Below are 17821 nucleotides of genomic sequence, written 5' to 3'. Positions count from 1 at the left end.
TCACTTTTCATACACCTATCTTTAGTTGGAATACATTGTTTTCTGAAGTTCAAGATGAAAAGTGTATTTTTTAAATCACTTTTTTTTTTACATTTCCTTTTTCTCCCAATTTGGCTCCTTAAACTGCTATTTATTACAAGCATCACACTGTAGACAAATGTCGCTTCTGTGTCCTCCTTCAGTGCCACTGTTTTGAATTTCATCACTCCCGAAGTTGACCAGACAAACATTTCTGTTCTTCAAGCATTCGTGTGTTATTACGGTAAACGGGAAATTGCTGAATATTTCTGTGTTCCTCCAGATGTACAGGTTCTTTCCGGGATTTGAGAGCTTGTTTTTGCACATAATGGAACTGAACAACATTGAATTCGCTAACGATGAAAAGTAAGTGTCGGTTCGTTCAGTTTGCAGGATTGTCCATCTCTTAATCAGCAATGTGTAAAAGAATACAATAGATTTAATTCAGCTATCGTGATATATTTTAACCCTCCGTACACAGTTTAAAGGCCCTCATCAGTCCGCTTCTGATTCTGCACGCAGAGGATGACAGAATTGTCCCGTATCACATGGGCCTGAAGGTACAGCCGCTCTTTATTCATGCTTCCTCTGAAGATCATTTCCTTGTGGATATCGCCGCCTCCTCTCTGGATTACTTTGCTTTTTTTTTTTTTGTCTCTCCAGCTGCACCAGATTTCACTTGAGGCCAAGAAGAAATCCAACACAGATGTTCAGGTCCAAATGGTCTCCTACAGCGCAAAACTTGGGTACAACCACAACGGCATCCATTTAGACCCCGATCTGATGAGCGTGGTCGGGTGAGTTTGAGTTACACTGACGTCTGATGCTCGTCAATCGATTAAAGGAACATCTCGCCTAAAAAAAATTAATTCAGTCATTAACTTTTAATGTGCTTGGAAAGTCAGGCGAGGTTTCGTAGTTGACAAAACATACATTCAGACGTAAAGACAGGACTTTGAGATCTGGGGCTTCACAGCGAGACAGCGTTGAGGTCCTAAAATATTTACAAACCTTTTCTCAACACTGTTTCGCTGTGAAGCTCCAGAAATGTTATCTGGTCTAAAAAAAACTTCACCTGACTTTCCATCAGCATGAGTTTGAGCAGATAACGACTGGATTTTCATTTCGGGGGTGAACTGTTCCTTTAATATGTCACATAACGTTTAATACATTTTTTTTTTTTCTGTTTTTGGTTGCAGGACATTTCTACAAAAGCTGAGGCAGTAGATCGGCTCTCTCCGTCTTCTTGTGCGTCTTTGTACATTTTGCACAAATAACAAAGATTTATATTCGCCATCAACACGTGTGTTTGTCTCCTGAGAAGTAACACAAAAAAAGCACTAACGATGCACATTTTATCTCACAAAAAAAACTTTTTATTTCAACAAAAATACTGCAGATCACAGATGAAGTCAACTTAGAAATAAATCTTAGAACTCCACCAGTCTTCCAGGAGCAAAGACGGACTAACTGTCACTAACAACAAATATGAAGTCGCAGTGATGTCATTAAAATGCATTCTAGTCGGCTGCTCTGTCATCCCGCTGAATTCCTGAAATGCAGACACCCCCACAGACCCTGAACTCCACATATGACGTCTCCACACTGACTCCTCGCTGTTTACTTGTGCTAAAAGACTGTAACAGACAATTTTTACAATGCGAGTTCCTCTACTCAGGTGCATGGGCAATAAAAACTGTGGAGAAAATGAAAAACCCCGTGCAGATGTGATTTTTTTGGGAAAAAAGTTCTTAAAAAGATCCAGTGACGTGAAACTCGAAGGTTAAAAGCAGAGAGAGAGAGAGAGAGAACATGATTTGTAAACATGAAGGCGGCCCTCGTCGGTGAGACCGCCTCACATCTTCTTCAGGGCCCGGGCCGTTTCCTCGATGGCCTCTCTCGGCTCGTTCGGAGGCGGGATCTTCAGGTCGGTCGGCTCGACGCCCCACACCTCGGTGGCGTACTCTGTGATGGTCCTGTCGCTGGAGAACTTTCCTGTGGCGGCGATGTTCTTGATCACCATCTTCGTCCACTCCTTTGGATCCTTTCAGAGGAGAAGAAAAGATTTTTAAGTCGAGGGGTTCATGTGCACTCTGGTATTTTCCGAGTCTGAGGGTTCGTTGTGTTTTGGAAAATTCTTTCTTCTCGCTTCTCAAATCTCGATACAAGACAGGGAAAAGAGAAATCAGGCTCCAGTTTGAGGTGAATGTTACCTGATAGAGCTGGCTGACTTTCTCTTGGCATTTCATGTAGTCTTCAAAGTCTGCAAACACTTTGAAACTGAAGAGAGACGAGGGAGGATAAACAAATCAGGTCTGACAACTCGAGCTTCATAAAATAAAAAAGAAAAAGTGCACAGAAGTTTGACATTCATCGTGAGAAGAAAACCATACAAATAACTTCTGGATCAACTTAAACTAAGTCGAATTCGGTTCCAGTGTGAATGACGGATGTGTTTGTTTCTCACCGGTCATGTTTGAAGAGCATGTCGGTGATGTCTTTGAAAAGATCTGGATTTTTGGGGCTGAAGAATCCACTCGTGATCTGGTCCATCACCTGTTTCAGCTCTGGAAGCTTCTTGTAGTACGACATGGCATCATATCTAGAAAAAAAAAAAGAAAAAAAATCACAATTCATACAGTTTTAGAAACATAAACAAGCTGTAAAATCGTAGATATAAGGATTGAAATACGACTCCTTTACCCCTTTTTGTCCATCTCAGCCACGTCCTCCACCCTCATGCCGAAGATGAACAGGTTCTCCTCTCCGGCCTCCTCGGCCATCTCCACGTTGGCTCCGTCCATGGTGCCGATGGTCAGAGCTCCGTTCAGCATGAACTTCATGTTTCCTGTTCCTGAAGCTTCGGTTCCAGCAGTGGAGATCTGCTCGGACAGATCGGTCGCAGGAATCACTGAGAGAGGGACAGAGAGAACATTATAGAGGTTATATATTTTTTGGAACTTCTGCCAAGGAGGTCGCGTTTTCGGCTGGTTTGTCGGCAGGATTACACAAAAACTGCTGAACAGATTCCCACCACACTTGGATGGAGGATGGGTCTCGCACAGAATAGACGCCGCGAACATCTGGTGCAGATAAAAATCAAGGGACGGATCCAGGAAGTGTTTCTTTCCTCATACCAGACCTTACTACAACGTGCACATTGTTTTCTCAGCATGCCAAAAGTAAAGTGACAACATTAAAGTTAAAGGAAGCTGACTTGAACGGTACCTTTCTCTGCCAGAGACACTCTGTAGTTCTCCAGGTAGATGACCTTCAGCTTGTCTCCCACCACGGGGTCGTTGTTCACCACGCTGGCCACTGAAGTGATCAGCCTGATGATCATCTTGGCCATGTGATACCCGGGAGCAGCCTGCAGAGGGCGACAGAGAACGACTCATGGTCAAACAAACAAACGTCACACCTCTTCTCTGTCTGTTTATTAGACTTCATATGTGTTGTTTGTGTCCGCTTTGTTTGAGCTTGTACCTTCCCGCCGATGATCACTGTTCGTGGTACAAAAGGTGCGGTCGGGTTCTTTCTGATGCCTTTGGGGAACAGAAACGACACGTTAAGAATGATGAAAAACACGTAGCTCTCGTTCTGTTATTCAGTTTTTATGCAACGCCTCAAACTCTGCCTAGAGGGCCAGCATCCTGGGGTCGCCTCTTCACTGTTCGCATTGAGACTGTTTTTTGTTTTTTTTTGTGGTGACTCTGATCTGATAATGAAGCAGCAAGTTGAGGGCATGTGAGAAGTCTGTTTCTCAAACTCGAGGCTCAGATGTCCTCGTCCACCTCCCACTCTTTCTATTCTGATGATCTGTTCTCTGAAGGGAGTAGTGCAGACTGTCGCATGAAGTCTTTAGTTTCTTGGCAATTTCTTGCATGGAACAGACTTAGTTGCTCAAAAACAGGCACAGACTGACGAGTTTCAGAAGAAAGTTATATTTTTCTGGCCTTTTTGAGGTTATACTCGAACCCACAGATGCCCCAGATATTCAACTCGCCTAAGAAAAGACCAACTTTATCGCTTCTTTGGTCAACGTTTCCACAAACCACAGATACGTCCGAGCGTGACGCCTCTACCAAACGTGGCACATCATGTTCACGTGCTTATTATCCTCCTTTCACATCAGGAGTTGTTGGAAACAGCCAACAAGGCTGCCAAACAGATGATTGCAGTTCAAGTCACACAACTGGACATCTGGGGAAATTTCCGGCTTTTTCTGGCTATTCCAGCTCTACAGGAAATCCAGATCTCCATCCGTGACCGTGCTGAACGAAACTGGCATTTTAAGCTTAACTAAATTTTTTCCCTAACTCGAACCAAGTGGCGTTTGTGCATAAACCAAACCAGAGCATGAGCGCAGTGCTGTGATGCTAGAGAAATACAGAATTCAACCTAAACGCAGAAAGAAACATTCGATTTTAAATTAACAGTGATTTTGCAGAAACGTACTTATTCTGCTGATCAATTAAATGTTATCTTAATTGAAATAAACTATGGTTTTCTTTTTAAAAAATAAAGACATTTCTAAGTGACCCCTAACTTTTGAGCAGTAGCGTATATGTTGCATATCTGCTGGTGATATTCCCACGACAAGAAACAGGCTTCAGGTGCAGGGAAAGTAAATTGCATGTTGCACAAAAGAGACCGGCTGACGAAAACGATTTCCTCCTCACGGTCTGACGCTCGAGTGGAAAATTCCCGCTCTCGATGACAGCGGATGCATCTCATTCTAAGTGTTTGTTTCGACTTGCTCCGGGCACCAGTCAGGTGGGAACTGTTTGCATCAGGACATGTCAGATTGTGTCACGCAGCTCAACAGACACAGAGCTGTGCGGTTTTGCTTGTGAAACCCTCTGGCACCGAGCAACGAGCGATTTCACATACGGTTGTACATGGCGATGATGTGCAGACAGTTGAGCAGCTGCCGCTTGTACTCGTGGATTCTCTTCACGTGGACGTCAAACATGGAGGACGGGTTGATTTTCACGCTGTACTCCTTCTCCAGGTACTGGGCGAACTTCACCTTGTTGTCCTGTGAGAAAAATCACAAAAATGCGATGAGGCAACAGAGATGTTACTCATTGAAGTGAAGGAGCTGATTCACAGATTGGACCTGTCCGGACATGAACTGACTTTAAAGCCGCAGCATTGCAAAGCTCAGATGACTCAGATTTTAATGTGTGCGCCTGCCTTGACCTGCAGGAATTTTGCACAACCAAGAGAGGGCTTTCACTATTTTTTTTTTTAATGCACAGCTTCAAGGTTCAGAATAAAATGTTCAATATGTTTGTGCGGCAACATCCTGCAGTCAAGACTCCTCTAAACAATTTATCAATACATTTAATCTCCTTTAATGTCAAACAAAGCTTCGAAATCTGTTGATAAGCCTTCTTTATTCAGTTTTTTTTTTAAAAGCTGCCTGTGCAAATACAACACCAAAGCGCCTGGACATTACTCACTATTTTTGTGTTGTGTGTTATGTTATTTCTGTTTTCTTTTGTAAAAGTACCAATACAACAAAGTAACAGTACTCTATTACAAGTAAAAGACCTAAATTCAAAATCCTATACTAAAAAATGTTATCAGGTAAAAAAGTACTCTTTCAGCAGAAAAAGTGATTTTAAGTTATTTTACATGTGAACGTTAAAGGAACAGTTCACCCGAAAATGAAAATTCAGTCATTGTCTGCTCTGAACTTCACCTGAGTTTACTTTAACATTAGCAGATACTGACTGAACTCTCATTTTTGAGTGAATTGTTTCTTTAATACTAAATTCTCGAGCACAAATGTATGTTCATGATTTCTCAATTATCTTTGCTGTTTTTGTAAAATATTAGATCATTTTACCCCTTTGCGCCTTCATTTCAAATCTTAGGTAGTTCAGGTGAAGAGTTGTATTAAGTACCTCACTGCCACCCTTCAGTGAATACACCACGTTACTTTACCTGCTTCACTTTAGAGACGTCGCGGATGAAGGCGGCGTCGTCAACAAAGTCGTTGAGCTTCTTCAGCTGGCTGAGCTCCTTCACATAATCCTCCCCGATCACCTGAAAGAGACGTTAAAGTGTGAATCAATAAAACGCGCGCACATCACACTGACGGCGTTTACTACTCTCCACCTCAAACGCCGTATATCTGGAACTCTGACTGGATTACAGGCCGTTAAAGACTCGAGCTTCGATCATGGGACAGCTGGGGAATATATCGCGGACGCCTCGGGGAGTCTTAACGGCTGTACTGTAGCTGTAACGTCTCTACTTGGCTCGCCATCATTTATTGATCGCTCAGGCGGCTCGAACAGACCTCGGCTATGAGCTCAGCCAGTCCGGGGTTGCAGAGCAGCAGCCAGCGTCTGGGAGTGATGCCGTTCGTCTTGTTCTGAAACTTCTCTGGTTCTAGTTCGCTGAAGTCATTGAAGCTGTTGGAGAAAAAAAAAAAAAAAAAAAGCACAAATGTTAAAGAGGACGATCTGGATTTGGGGCCAAAATGATGGAACGGATTAACGAGCGCTTACACTTGAGTCTTTATGATGTTGGAGTGTATCTCAGCGACTCCGTTGACGGCGTGAGATCCCACGATGCACAGGTGCGCCATGTTCACCCTCTTGCATCCGTCTTCCTCGATCAGAGACATTTTCCTCAGTTTGTCCATGTCTTCCGGAAAGGCGACTGCGATTCTCTGTCGCGGCAGATTCAGACTGACGTGTCAAAGACGTGTTCGGTCGATAAAAAAAAATCTGTATTTTTGTGACGTCTAAAGCAGGTGTACGTACATCGAGGTGGGCCTGGTTGATCTGGTAGATGATCTGCAGGTGTCTGGGCAGGAGGGTCTCCAGAAGCTCCACGGGCCAGCGCTCCAGAGCCTCGGGGAGGACTGTGTGGTTGGTGTAGGCGAAAGTGCGCTTAGTGAGGTCCCAGGCCTGCAGGTTTAACATCACACTTCAGCTGGCAAGCAACGAAATGTAACTTTCTAAAGGAAACAGCCGATTGCTGAGTCATATTCACAGTTTGGCGATCGACATTTAGACTCAACAACTTTAAAGATTGAACAATACAAGTCCAAATCCTTCCTTCATTCATGATGTTATCTTTTCTATGCTAATTTACATTACTTGTCTATTTTATCTCTTAATCTGAATGGCAACTTTCTCTATTGCGCACGAACATTATGCAACGCAGAAAATGTCTGTTTCATCAAGCTCTGTGGTTTCAAACAACCTTTGTGTTACTTCTAGTTCTTTATTTCCTTATTTAGGCCTGTTGCACTTTCGACTGATGCTCGAAATCAGGAGTGCCCAAACTTTTTCCTTTGAGGGCCGAAATTAGAACTCACTGTATTGTTACGATGCTAAAATATTACCAGGATCCCAACGCAAAGTGTCCCTCTGCCCACCGCGCTCAGATTATGAAAAACCTGGAGCCCTGAAGTGGTTTCAGTCAAATCTACCGGGTCCGACTCTCACTCACAGTGTCCCAGTCGAGTTTCTCGATGTCCACAAAGATCCTCATCAGCTCGGGGATGGCCATGGCTGGGTGAGTGTCGTTCAGCTGGATGGCGACCTGGAAGACATGAAATCCTGCAGTGAAACAGCGGTCGCGTTCGTATTGATGTCACACAAACAGGGGAGACTGTTGTACGAGGTGATGGTCTGTTATTTTGCTGCTCTGCTGTGAGTTGTCAGCTTCTCATCTCCTTTGCTTTTCGTTTTCATCGATAAATGACTGAATTTGGAAGTTTACTTTTTCCGGGAAGCTCTCGAAGGAGGTTCTGCCGGGGACGCCCTTCTTGGTGGTCTTGAAGCGGCGGATGATGTCTTGGAGTGTGGCCGCCACAACAAAGTACTCCTGCTTCAGTCGGAGTTCTTTTCCTTCGAAGAACTACAGAACACAGAGACCGCAGAGACAGAAGAGACCTTGATTTAAGTACAAGAGAATGTTTTCTAGAGATAACAACAACGTGTGCTTCAGGACAAAATACTAAACCTACGTTGTCGTTGGGGTAGAGAACACGGGAGATGTTCTCTGCCAGGTTTCTGTCCAGAACAGCCTGGATGTAATCGCCCACATTGACTGCAGATAATAAAGTGCATTTAAGTTAATACTCCACATATTTTATATTATAGTGCTTGATTGAGCTTTGCCAAAGAAGAAGAAGAAGAAGAAGAAGAAGGTGAGTTTTGCATCACAGACACCGTTTTGCAAGGTGCCAGTGTTGCAGCTGTTCCCGTCTCTCTTGCCAACTTGTTCTGTCGACAAACTAAAAGAGGAAAGTTTTTGTAGAAGTGTGTTTTTAACGTGAAGAAAATGCTCAAACTTACAGTCCCTCAGGTTGAAGTCGTTGGGGGCCCGGGCGGACCACAGCCTCATGGTGTTCACGGTGTTGTTCATGTAGCCGGGGATGGGCGTGTCGTACGGCATCGCCAGAACCACCTGCATGGACGAACAGTGCAAACAGTGAGTCAGCAGGAAAACACAGCAGCGCAATGTGGAAACTGAGGAGGGACAACAGAGATCATACTGACATACTATGAGGGGGAATTTAAACCCTTTAAACCTGTTTTTCAGTAGATTTGCATCACATTGTAGTACTTTCTGTCACTTTTTTAATAGTTTTGCATAACTTAGTCATGGGTTGGCATAGCTATGTGGTCGTTTTGCATAACTTTATGGTCATTTTGTGCCACTTTCTAGTTGTTTTGCATCACCTTTTGGTTGGTTTGTGTGACTTTGCAATCATTTTGTGTCACTTTTTCATAGTTTTGCATGACTTAGTTATTTTGCATCACTTTTTCATCATTTCTGTCACTTTTTTTGTAGTTTTATATGACTTTTTCATAGTTTTGTGACACTTTGTAGTCACCTTGTCTCCCTTTTGTAGCTGTTTGCTTTACTTTCTGGTCATTTTTTGTCACTTTTAAGTCGTTTTGCATCCCATCGTAGCCATCTTGTGTCAAGTAGTCGTGGTTTTGTGTCACTTTTTTGTCGTTTCCATCCGTTTGTGGTCAATTTGTAGTCTTCGGTACCTGAGTGTCGACCCATTTGGATCCATCCCTCGTCTCCTCTACCCGTCCGTAGAAGTGAACCGGCAGCATGTACTCGGGACGCGCTTTCTCCCACGGGTTTCCATGCCGCAGCCAATCATCTGCCTCCTCCACCTATGATGGATCAGTCCAAGGCAGAGACAAAATGTTCATATGATATTACAAAGTGTATCAGTGGTGGAGAGAGAAGGAAAAGTCACTCTACCAATCAGTCCACTTTATACATCGAGGTGTGAATAAAGGAACTCCCTCCTGTAATTAGTCAAGCTGTCATTAAGACGCTGCATCATGCACAGTCAGCTGCGTGATTAGATTAGATTTGGTGTGAATAACGTGCACCAGCTCGCCCTACGTTTGCTCTCAGATAGCGGCAGGGACTGAACCGATCCTGTGGGTTCATCCACCCCAGTGAGAAAACACCGAGCTTCAATTCAGTCCAGTGTTCAGGAGTGCATGTTTACAGGCGCCGAACAGCAAACAGCCAGAAGAATTCAAAAGGGCAAAAAGCCTTCAAACATGGGGCTCTCTTATCGCGAGATACGCAATGTTTATTTGGCTTCTTTATTGAAAACCAACCAGCACCAACTTGTGCCCCTACATTGTTGCTTCAGGTTAGCAGACCACACGCTAAGTGACTGTTAATGATTAGCTTGTGATGTATTCTGACCCCATTCATGTCTGCTATAGCCCTGACAACCAAATCTTGCAAATCCTGACTTTCGAGGTAAAAGATAAGACATACAATCCATGAACTCTACAGAGCAGAACTGATGTGTTTACAGGGTGTTATGCCGTCATTTAAAGACTGTATTTTAGAAATTAGAGGCAGTTAATCAGCAGCTAATGGTGTTTTGATGAACTGTAATCTGTAGAAAGTGTGTTTTTTTTTAACCTGCCAGCCGTCTCTTATCTTCTGGTTAAAGATTCCATATTCATATCGAATGCCGTAACCGTACGCTGCCAGACCGAGGGTGGCCATCGAATCCAGGAAACATGCTGCGAGGAGCAGACAGACACTCAGAGTTAGACGCAAAATCAAAATGCATACATATAAAATGACGTGTTCACGTTCGTGGTGTCAGTGGGGGAAGTGAAGAGTTCATTTAGTCATTTACACAGTCATTTCCTTCAAATGTTCAGCAGAGACAAAGAGGTGTTTCATGGACAACTGCCTGCATTGTGTTGCAATAACAATGGAGTTGTGTTGTAATGGAGAGGTGTCTGTAGCGCATAACTCAAAGCAGATCCTTTGACTTCTTACCTGCCAGCCTGCCGAGGCCTCCGTTCCCCAGACCGGCATCCTCCTCCATCTCCTCCAGCTCCTCCATGTCCAGGCCCAGCTACGGGAGACGGGAACATTAAAGCCGGCTGTTGATATTTTCATATCAAAATATAAAAAGTGCGTGTGTGTATCTGAGGTCGAGTCTCTGCCCCGTCTGACCTGGTAGATGGCTTCATCGCAGGCGTTCTGCAGCCCCAGGTTAATCATGGTGTTCTGCAGCGTCCTGCCCATGTAGAACTCCAGAGATAGATAATACACCCTCTGGACATGCAGACAGAAACACAACTTTTCAGAGACTTTATAGATACAATATGAACCTATGCTCTTGCGAGTGTGCAGAGCCGAGCGGCAAATAATTGAAACTGGGACGAGCAAAACGCATTCCTGCACAAAATAGCTCCGCAAACATGATGCACCACCTAAAAGGGCTGCGCTCTCTGGGAACCTGGGAAGTCTTACGCAACAGAAATACTTGCACAAAAACGACTTCCTATAAAAGACGTGTGAGAGAATGAGCTCTTTGTCACACATTTGCAGCTTCCTTTTACAGCAAACGAGGTAGAAGGTATTTGAAATGCAGTCGAAGTGAGCAGAAAAATCATGTTTTTGCATGTGTTATACCAGAGAGCAACTTTTAAACAACATTTTAATGTGATATTTATATATGTTAGTCAGTTTCTGGACAATCTAAAACATATTTCAAACCTTTGCAAGTGTCTCAAACATGTCAGCAACATATTCTAAGGACTTTTACACTCTAAAGAATAAGTGGAATGTATGTGAGCAGTATGAGATGTGTTTTAGTGTCATGTTGGAGCCTCTGGTCTTTACCTTTGGGTCTGCTTCATAGTAAAACTGCTGTGTTCTGATCCATCTCCCCACCAGGTGATCTCTCACAGTGTAAGCCAGGGCAAAGTAATAATCCCTGGGTGTCGCAATGTTTCTGTCTTTCACCAGGGTGAAGTGCAGGTGGCGGTTGAAGCCCTTCTTCAGCTCGGCCACATTCTCCACTCCCACGATCCCCCTGATGCTGATCTGCTTGCGCTTCTCCTGGTCGGTGAGAGGCGTCGCCATGCTGCTTGTGGGGCAGGTGAGGTTTTTCGTGCTGTGGTTCCCGGCTGGAAGTGAAGCTGAGAGCGAAGGTGGCGTCAGTTTTTCATGCAGCAGTCTCCTCCCTCAGCCGCGTTTCATTGGTGCGCGCAGGGGGAGGGTGTTTCCTCTGCTGAGCTGCAGGAAAAGTTGCACAGAGAGACTACAGAGTGAAAGTTAAAGGGCAACCCCACCAAGTTTCCACAGCAAAGTGGAGTACTACTGCATGTGTGGAAAAGCGTTATGACCCAAGTCCACTCTGGGAAAATATTTCTATCCATTATTTATGCCAAATTCCACATCCGTCGGTCGCTTAATTATATTTACAGCAATTATTTTTCATTCATTTCATTCAGTTGGCATGTGTAGTGGGTCGTCCATTCATTGCAGCGTTGGGTCCCAGCCATGCTTTTCTTTTGCGCGGTGGTTCGCCGCCATTGTTGCGTGCGAATGAGAGACAAAGTTTAGAGCACTTTGGATAAAAGCACTATATAAATGCCCTCCAGTGGCCTTGATCCAAAAAACGCAGAATCCCCAGCGGGATGTATGTCATGCTGTGCCGACACATCTCTGCAGGAGGCCCCGAGGGTCGAATGAGTGCAGCACAATACGGAAGAGATCCTGGTGCCTGATGCAACCCGCAGGAAATCTGTAACTTGGAGGAAGAACCTCAAGCGGTAAAATAAAAAATGTTTAGGTCCTGCTGCTGAGCAGGAGCCTTGTTACAGAAAAATGTCCCATCTCCTATCTCAGAATATCTTTAGAAATCTAAACCAGAACTTCTTCAATCTGCACTCGTCCTGTCACACCTGTATCTGTGTTTAGTTTTTGCATGAGACTGCCTGTCTGTAAAAACCACTGTCTCGCTCCACTTGTCAAACTTGAACAAACAGGAATTCAGTGTCTCAGTGAGTATCAGCAATATACACATTAACACATGGACAGCTACATTTAAAGCTGACTGGCTGACAACAGTGTGAGCTTCATCAGTAGGCCAACATTAGAGCTACAATTTCAATATATTTGCTGCTACTTTTGGATTATTTGAGTTTAGGAATTTAGGATGCGTGTACACCAGGCAGGTCCAAACTATTCCACAAAGGGCCGGTGTGGCTGCAGGTTTTTGTTCCAGCCAGTCAAGAGCACACAGTTTGACCAAACAACTTTCTGAAGACTGAGATCAGTTGATTAAATGAGTCAGGTCAGGTGTGCTGCTGCTTGGTTGAAAAGGAAACCTGCGGCCCTTTGTGGAATAGTTTGGACGTGCCTGGTGTATGCCATCCTTACTTAGGATTCCTAGCGTGGAAAGTTCGGATGGCTCCTTCATTAAGTTTAAGTAGTAAGTTGAGTTTTTTTTCTATCGAAAAATACGAAACAACATCGTCCTTCCCTTTGTCGCAGGAACATCTGAGCAACACAGCAGGATCTTTAATAAAAACATCATATCCCGGTTCACTTCAAACCTTCCAGCACACTGAGGCAGAAACACGTCCATGCTAAGGACAAAAGCACCTTACGCATCACGTATCACCCACCTACAATGCTGCGCTGTGTTCCCTCCCCAGACAGCTTAACAACCAGTCACACCTGAGCTCACCTGGCCTCAGAAACCCACATGAAGGCCGGTTTGACCAACGAGCCACGAGTGGCCCTAACGACCCTGAAACTCAGAGCTCACGCGCGTCCTTAACGACTCTGTAAGGTCACACCCACACAGAGTTTGAAAGCCCGCCAACTCCTCTCTAATTAGTTAGGACTGAAGAAGCCTCTTGGACGAGAGGCGAGACATCTTCAAGAAAGTGAAACGAGTCCACCTAGATTAACCTCGACCTCGATGACCACAAGATGAAAACATATTTCTGTTTTTCACCAGAAATACTAAATGTCATCCTAAACTGTGTTAAACTGAGGCAGTTCTGTAATGAGGTTATGAGCTTAGATCACGTTGTAGCAGGTTTATTTCCACTCTGACATATTTTCTGTGTAAAAAAACCCCCACCACAAACGCGCAGAACGAGACACTCCAGGCAACATGAGACCTTGTTGACACCTATTTATTGAATATTCACACATACAAAAACACGGAGGCTCATATTACACTTCAGATCATCATAATAATAGCAGTAATATGGTAATGGTAAGACATATAATCATAACAACCATAATAATCATACCGTGTTAAAATCATAGTCGTAGCCACGTTCATTTGATATTCATAAAATTCTTCCATAGACATATTTCAGTTTCACTGTAAAATAATAATATCGAGTGATGACATTCCACCGCGGGTCGAACAGGGCAAAAAAAAAAGAATCACTTTGGAGTTAAAATGAGGTTATAATGCAGGTAACACACACTCTCACACACTCACACACACACATATGTATGTACATTTGGAGATGTAGCACCCAGTGTCGCCCAGCGACTGTGCGTACATTTTTAATAATTCATAAAAGTTTGACGAGGCTGTATCATAGACTTTAAAATCATCCCCGGGTCTCTAGTTCGATATCATTGAAGTGTATTTGGCTGGTTTTAGAAACAAATAAATGTTACAATCACACAGTTTTAACGTCGGAAATGTTGTTTTTCCATCAGAGAAGTTCCGTTAACTTCGCACGCTCACTCGTGAGAGGATGAATTTGTAAACTGAAGTGTGTGTCAGCTTCTCTTGGACATAAGGAAAAATCCCTTTAATGAACTGTTTTTGCTGAATTAAAGCCATTTTGTTTATTTGTCCTGGAATCTGAGGTTGTGTAACGCTGTGATAAAGGCTGCTCTTGTCTCTGTATGAGTCAAAGGAAGCTCCGGCTCTCTCGGTGACCCTCGGCTGAATGGGCCGCTTTTGTGGTCTCGTATTATAATTACGGCCGGACAAAAGGCTCACCTTGAAAAAAAAAAAAAAAAAAACACCAATTAGATGTTGCATAAATCGAAGCTTGAGTCCAGCCTTGCAGGAAAGGCCGTGCAACGTGCTGATCACTGCAGTAGTCTGTTTTTTGTTTAACGTCGTCAGCACACATGCACATAACATACTGAAATGTATATAGTTCACTGTTAGCATCCATTTTTAGCATCCAAGTGAGCAGCCATCAGTCCCAGAGGATTCACAATCAATACTCCCCGGGGGACGAGAGAGGAAATAAAGGTGTTAGAAAGTTGTCATACCTGACTGTAACACTCCCTTCAATACTGCGGTTGTTGTATCAATAACACACATGACTATTGTTGAGTTTGCACTTTTGCTAGATAGAAAAAATACGTAGCAGCAGGTGAAGTCAGGCATCACAGATGTTACAGTCGACTCTGCTGAAGCGATGAATCTAGTTTGTAGCAAAGTTGGTAATAAATCTTTTGGGTATTGAAGGAGGGAAAAGGCACACCCATGAAGCTGAAACACAGGATAGCACCTCATGTGAATGCTCGACACGTTTACCGTACGTCTCCCGGCGGTGATGCACCGGGAGCGATTTTAGGGCAACTTGAGGTGCGGCAACTTCCTCGAGTTCCTGTTACCAGAAAACATTTTTAGCCATGCTAGCAGCTTTTCAACTTTAACAATATCAACACTATCTCAATACCTACATGTTGGATTGGCATAATATTTTATACTGACGTTCCTGCTCTCCAGAGGATGAACCCTGAGGATTTTGGTTATTCTCTGACTTTTCCTCTAGCACCACCCTGAAGTTCACATTTGTGTTTTTTATCTTAATGTCTCAACAGCTGTTGGATGGATTGCTGTGAAGTTTGGTAAAGACATTCATGTTCCCCTCAGGATTCACTGTAGTTACTTTGGTGATTACTTATTTGTGAGGACAAAACATCTTCATTTGTCCAATACTTTGGTTTCTGACCAGATACTTCTGAAACTACAGACATTCCCATCAGCCTCAATTGAGCTTTGTGCTAACTAGCAAATGTTAGCATGCTAACAGGCTAAATGGGATAATAATCATAACCTTTATTCATGCTTAATAATAGCCATAACCATGTTAGCACTAGTACAGTACCATTTTCTGGTGCTTTATACTTTGACTCCACAATTTTCACGCATTATTGTATTATTTTTTTTACTCAAAATGCATTTGGGTACATTGTCTTATCAGCAATCGTTAGCATGCTCATTGTAAGCATGTTAGCATGCTAGTATTAGCAGCTCAAAGCACTGCTGTACCTCAGCTGCTAGCATGGCTTAGCCTTGAAAAACATCCTGTTTCACGTTGTTGCATGTTGAGGAGGCTGTTGCCCAAATGCGATGTGACAGAAACATCCCAGTGCATCACCACCTTTCCTGTTGCTTTAGCAGGACATTAAACCGGTTCTCACGATTACTGTAAAAGCCTCTTCGGTTCATGAACAAACTCCAAAACTACATTTTTTTTTTTAAAGCGACGAAAAAGATTCAGTTTCGTTCTTCCGGTAATAACTATACATCAAATAAAGGAACAATGAAGAATTCTCATTGAAAAACTCTGAACATCAATAACTTATTTAGCTATACACACCTCTCTGCGATAGATCATTTCAATAACAATGTTACAAAACTACCAGGATTCAGTCACCTACGGTAAAAAAAGCCAGAATGAAGCGAGCTGCTGTAGCACCTTATTCAAGAAGCTTCACAGTCTTTAAACCCACTTTTCAACACTCATCAATACACAGAATCTAAGCTTTTATGATACATTAGAACCAAAAATCTGTCCCATCGGTTTTTGAGAGCTGCACCACAGAGAAAGGCTGCGCTAAGGCCTCGCTTCCAGTAGCATATAACACGCTGATGCTGTATTATTAGTACTTTTTTTTCCTTTTTTTTTTTAAAGACGATACAGAAGGGTCACATGAGCTAAGCCACTATGAAAAGCGTCTCATGTACACGGACGAGAATACGACAGTGACGCGGCTGAGAGTCGGACTATTGCTCTCGTCCAGGGATCTTTGCGGCTGCTGACCAGTCTCAACCCTCCCCCACCCTCTCATACAAGACCACCTCTCATGATCCCCCTGATGGTTTAAATGTTTAAGGGATCATGGCAGGAACAGAAATGTAGAGAATGTTGTGTTTTGCAAGAAAGGATAAGATATAGTGAACTGAAAGTTGGCTACTTTTTTTTTAGGAAATGTGCTTCTTTCTTTGATGCTGAGAGTTTCGATACGAGGGACGATACCTCTTTAATGGCTTTATGCTAAATATGAAGCTACATCCATTGGGTGGTTTGTTTAGCTTAGCTTAATGACTGTAAACAAGGGGAAACAGCTAGCCTGGTGCACGCAAAGGTAACAAAATCGGCCTGCCAGCACCTACACATACTTTTCTTTGTGCTTGTAAAACCAGAACATTTGTACATTTTAAACAAATTAGATATGCATGTTTAATAATTAAGCTTTAGAGGTGTTGGTAGACACATTTTATACCTTGAGACAGAGCCAGGCTAGCTGTTTCCTATCTTTATGCTAAGCTAAGCAAACTGACCGCTAACGGGTAGCCTCATATTTTAGATACAGACATGGGAATAGTGTCATTCCCCTAGAAATATTCAGTTTCAAACATTCAAACCTGAACTAAAAGTATTAATAGAATGAAATATGTCAAATATGTTAGCATGCTAATCAGCTAGCCCTGGGACCGAAAACCTCTTTCTCCCAGCGGTCCAAAGCTCCTTTGCGAGTAGTGTGACCACCAGCGCTCTGCCACTGGTCCAACTAGCTGCACGGCTAACTGAGCTAACAAGCTAACGGTAGCTACAGTCATGGATGTAGCCTATGAACAGAATACAGCTAGCAGCAGGTAGCGGTTACTCTGGTGATTTGCTGTCCCCTGTTGGTTTGGAGTCGGTGGTCAGTTCTTACATGTTGCACCTTTAAGCACACATTATGATCACGACACATAATTTCAAGTCCGTCAGCTTGAGATCATAATTATTCTCCACCTTCCTCCACTATCGGTATGTCAAAACACCAGGTACAGATTGCAAAGCACTGTACACTCTGACATTGTCCTGCGGATGGTCCATGTGTCCAAGGTTTAGGCATGATGTCGGCGTGGCTCAGCGCTGGATGGGGCCTCTTACAGAGAGTCGTGGGGTCAGTCGGTCAGGGGGACAAGAGGAGGTGGGGAGGGAGAGGGTGGGGTCATAGTTTATTGACTGGCAGGATGAACCCTGGGAAATCCTGGAGAGGTTTTCCCCAGCCGGGTGTAGGTGGTTGTCAGTCTTCAGCACACAGAGCCAGTGGGATCTGCCTCCCCGGGAGTGTAGAAATCAGGGATGGGTAGACCAGTGTGCAGTGTAACCTGAAGAAAAACACATTAACATATAAACATATGTGTTAATAAATCATGGCAGGGCTGTTTGGTTTACTTCCTGCCTGCAGGTGGAGCTGT

The 17821-nt window shown here is 43.6% G+C and overlaps 2 protein-coding genes across 5 annotated transcripts in view; both read right to left on the bottom strand.

Annotated features, from left to right (window-relative positions):
* Positions 1–1371: 1371 nt before the first annotated feature.
* Positions 1372–13076, bottom strand: pygl (phosphorylase, glycogen, liver). Its single transcript, XM_030443612.1, has 21 exons — positions 12975–13076; positions 11182–11577; positions 10510–10611; positions 10330–10408; positions 9961–10064; positions 9051–9182; positions 8346–8457; positions 8015–8097; positions 7768–7905; positions 7495–7587; positions 6801–6947; positions 6543–6706; positions 6332–6446; positions 5974–6075; positions 4912–5059; positions 3505–3563; positions 3247–3388; positions 2722–2929; positions 2486–2620; positions 2232–2298; positions 1372–2062 (listed from the first exon to the last, which is right to left on the bottom strand). The coding sequence occupies exons 2-21, from the start codon at positions 11422–11424 to the stop codon at positions 1874–1876; spliced, it is 2562 nt and encodes an 853-aa protein (XP_030299472.1). The 5' UTR covers positions 11425–11577; positions 12975–13076; the 3' UTR covers positions 1372–1873.
* Positions 13077–13475: 399 nt separating this feature from the next.
* trim9 (tripartite motif containing 9) overlaps positions 13476–17821 on the bottom strand; it is a 39165-nt gene continuing 34819 nt past the window's right edge. For all 4 annotated transcript variants that reach the window (XM_030391367.1, XM_030391370.1, XM_030391368.1 and 1 more), the window contains one exon: positions 13476–17731. In XM_030391367.1, coding sequence (XP_030247227.1) covers positions 17654–17731 — 78 coding nt within the window. In that variant the 3' untranslated portion in view covers positions 13476–17653. The remainder of the gene's footprint in view (positions 17732–17821) is intronic.

Source organism: Sparus aurata, chromosome 16, assembly GCF_900880675.1.
Source record: "Sparus aurata chromosome 16, fSpaAur1.1, whole genome shotgun sequence".
NCBI lineage: Eukaryota > Metazoa > Chordata > Actinopteri > Spariformes > Sparidae > Sparus > Sparus aurata.
This window is presented reverse-complemented; position numbering and strand designations above follow the sequence as displayed.

What these genes read in the sequence shown, in the direction of transcription:
- pygl (XM_030443612.1), bottom strand. Translation starts at nt 11,424, where the DNA reads ATGGCGACGCCTCTCACCGACCAGGAGAAGCGCAAGCAGATCAGCATC. An exon ending in TTCTCTACCCCAACGACAAC is followed by an intron (nt 7,906 to 8,014) that starts GTAGGTTTAGTA and finishes TGTGTTCTGTAG; the next exon opens with TTCTTCGAAGGAAAAGAACT. An exon ending in CATCATCGCCATGTACAACC is followed by an intron (nt 3,564 to 4,911) that starts GTATGTGAAATC and finishes TGTTCCCCAAAG; the next exon opens with GCATCAGAAAGAACCCGACC.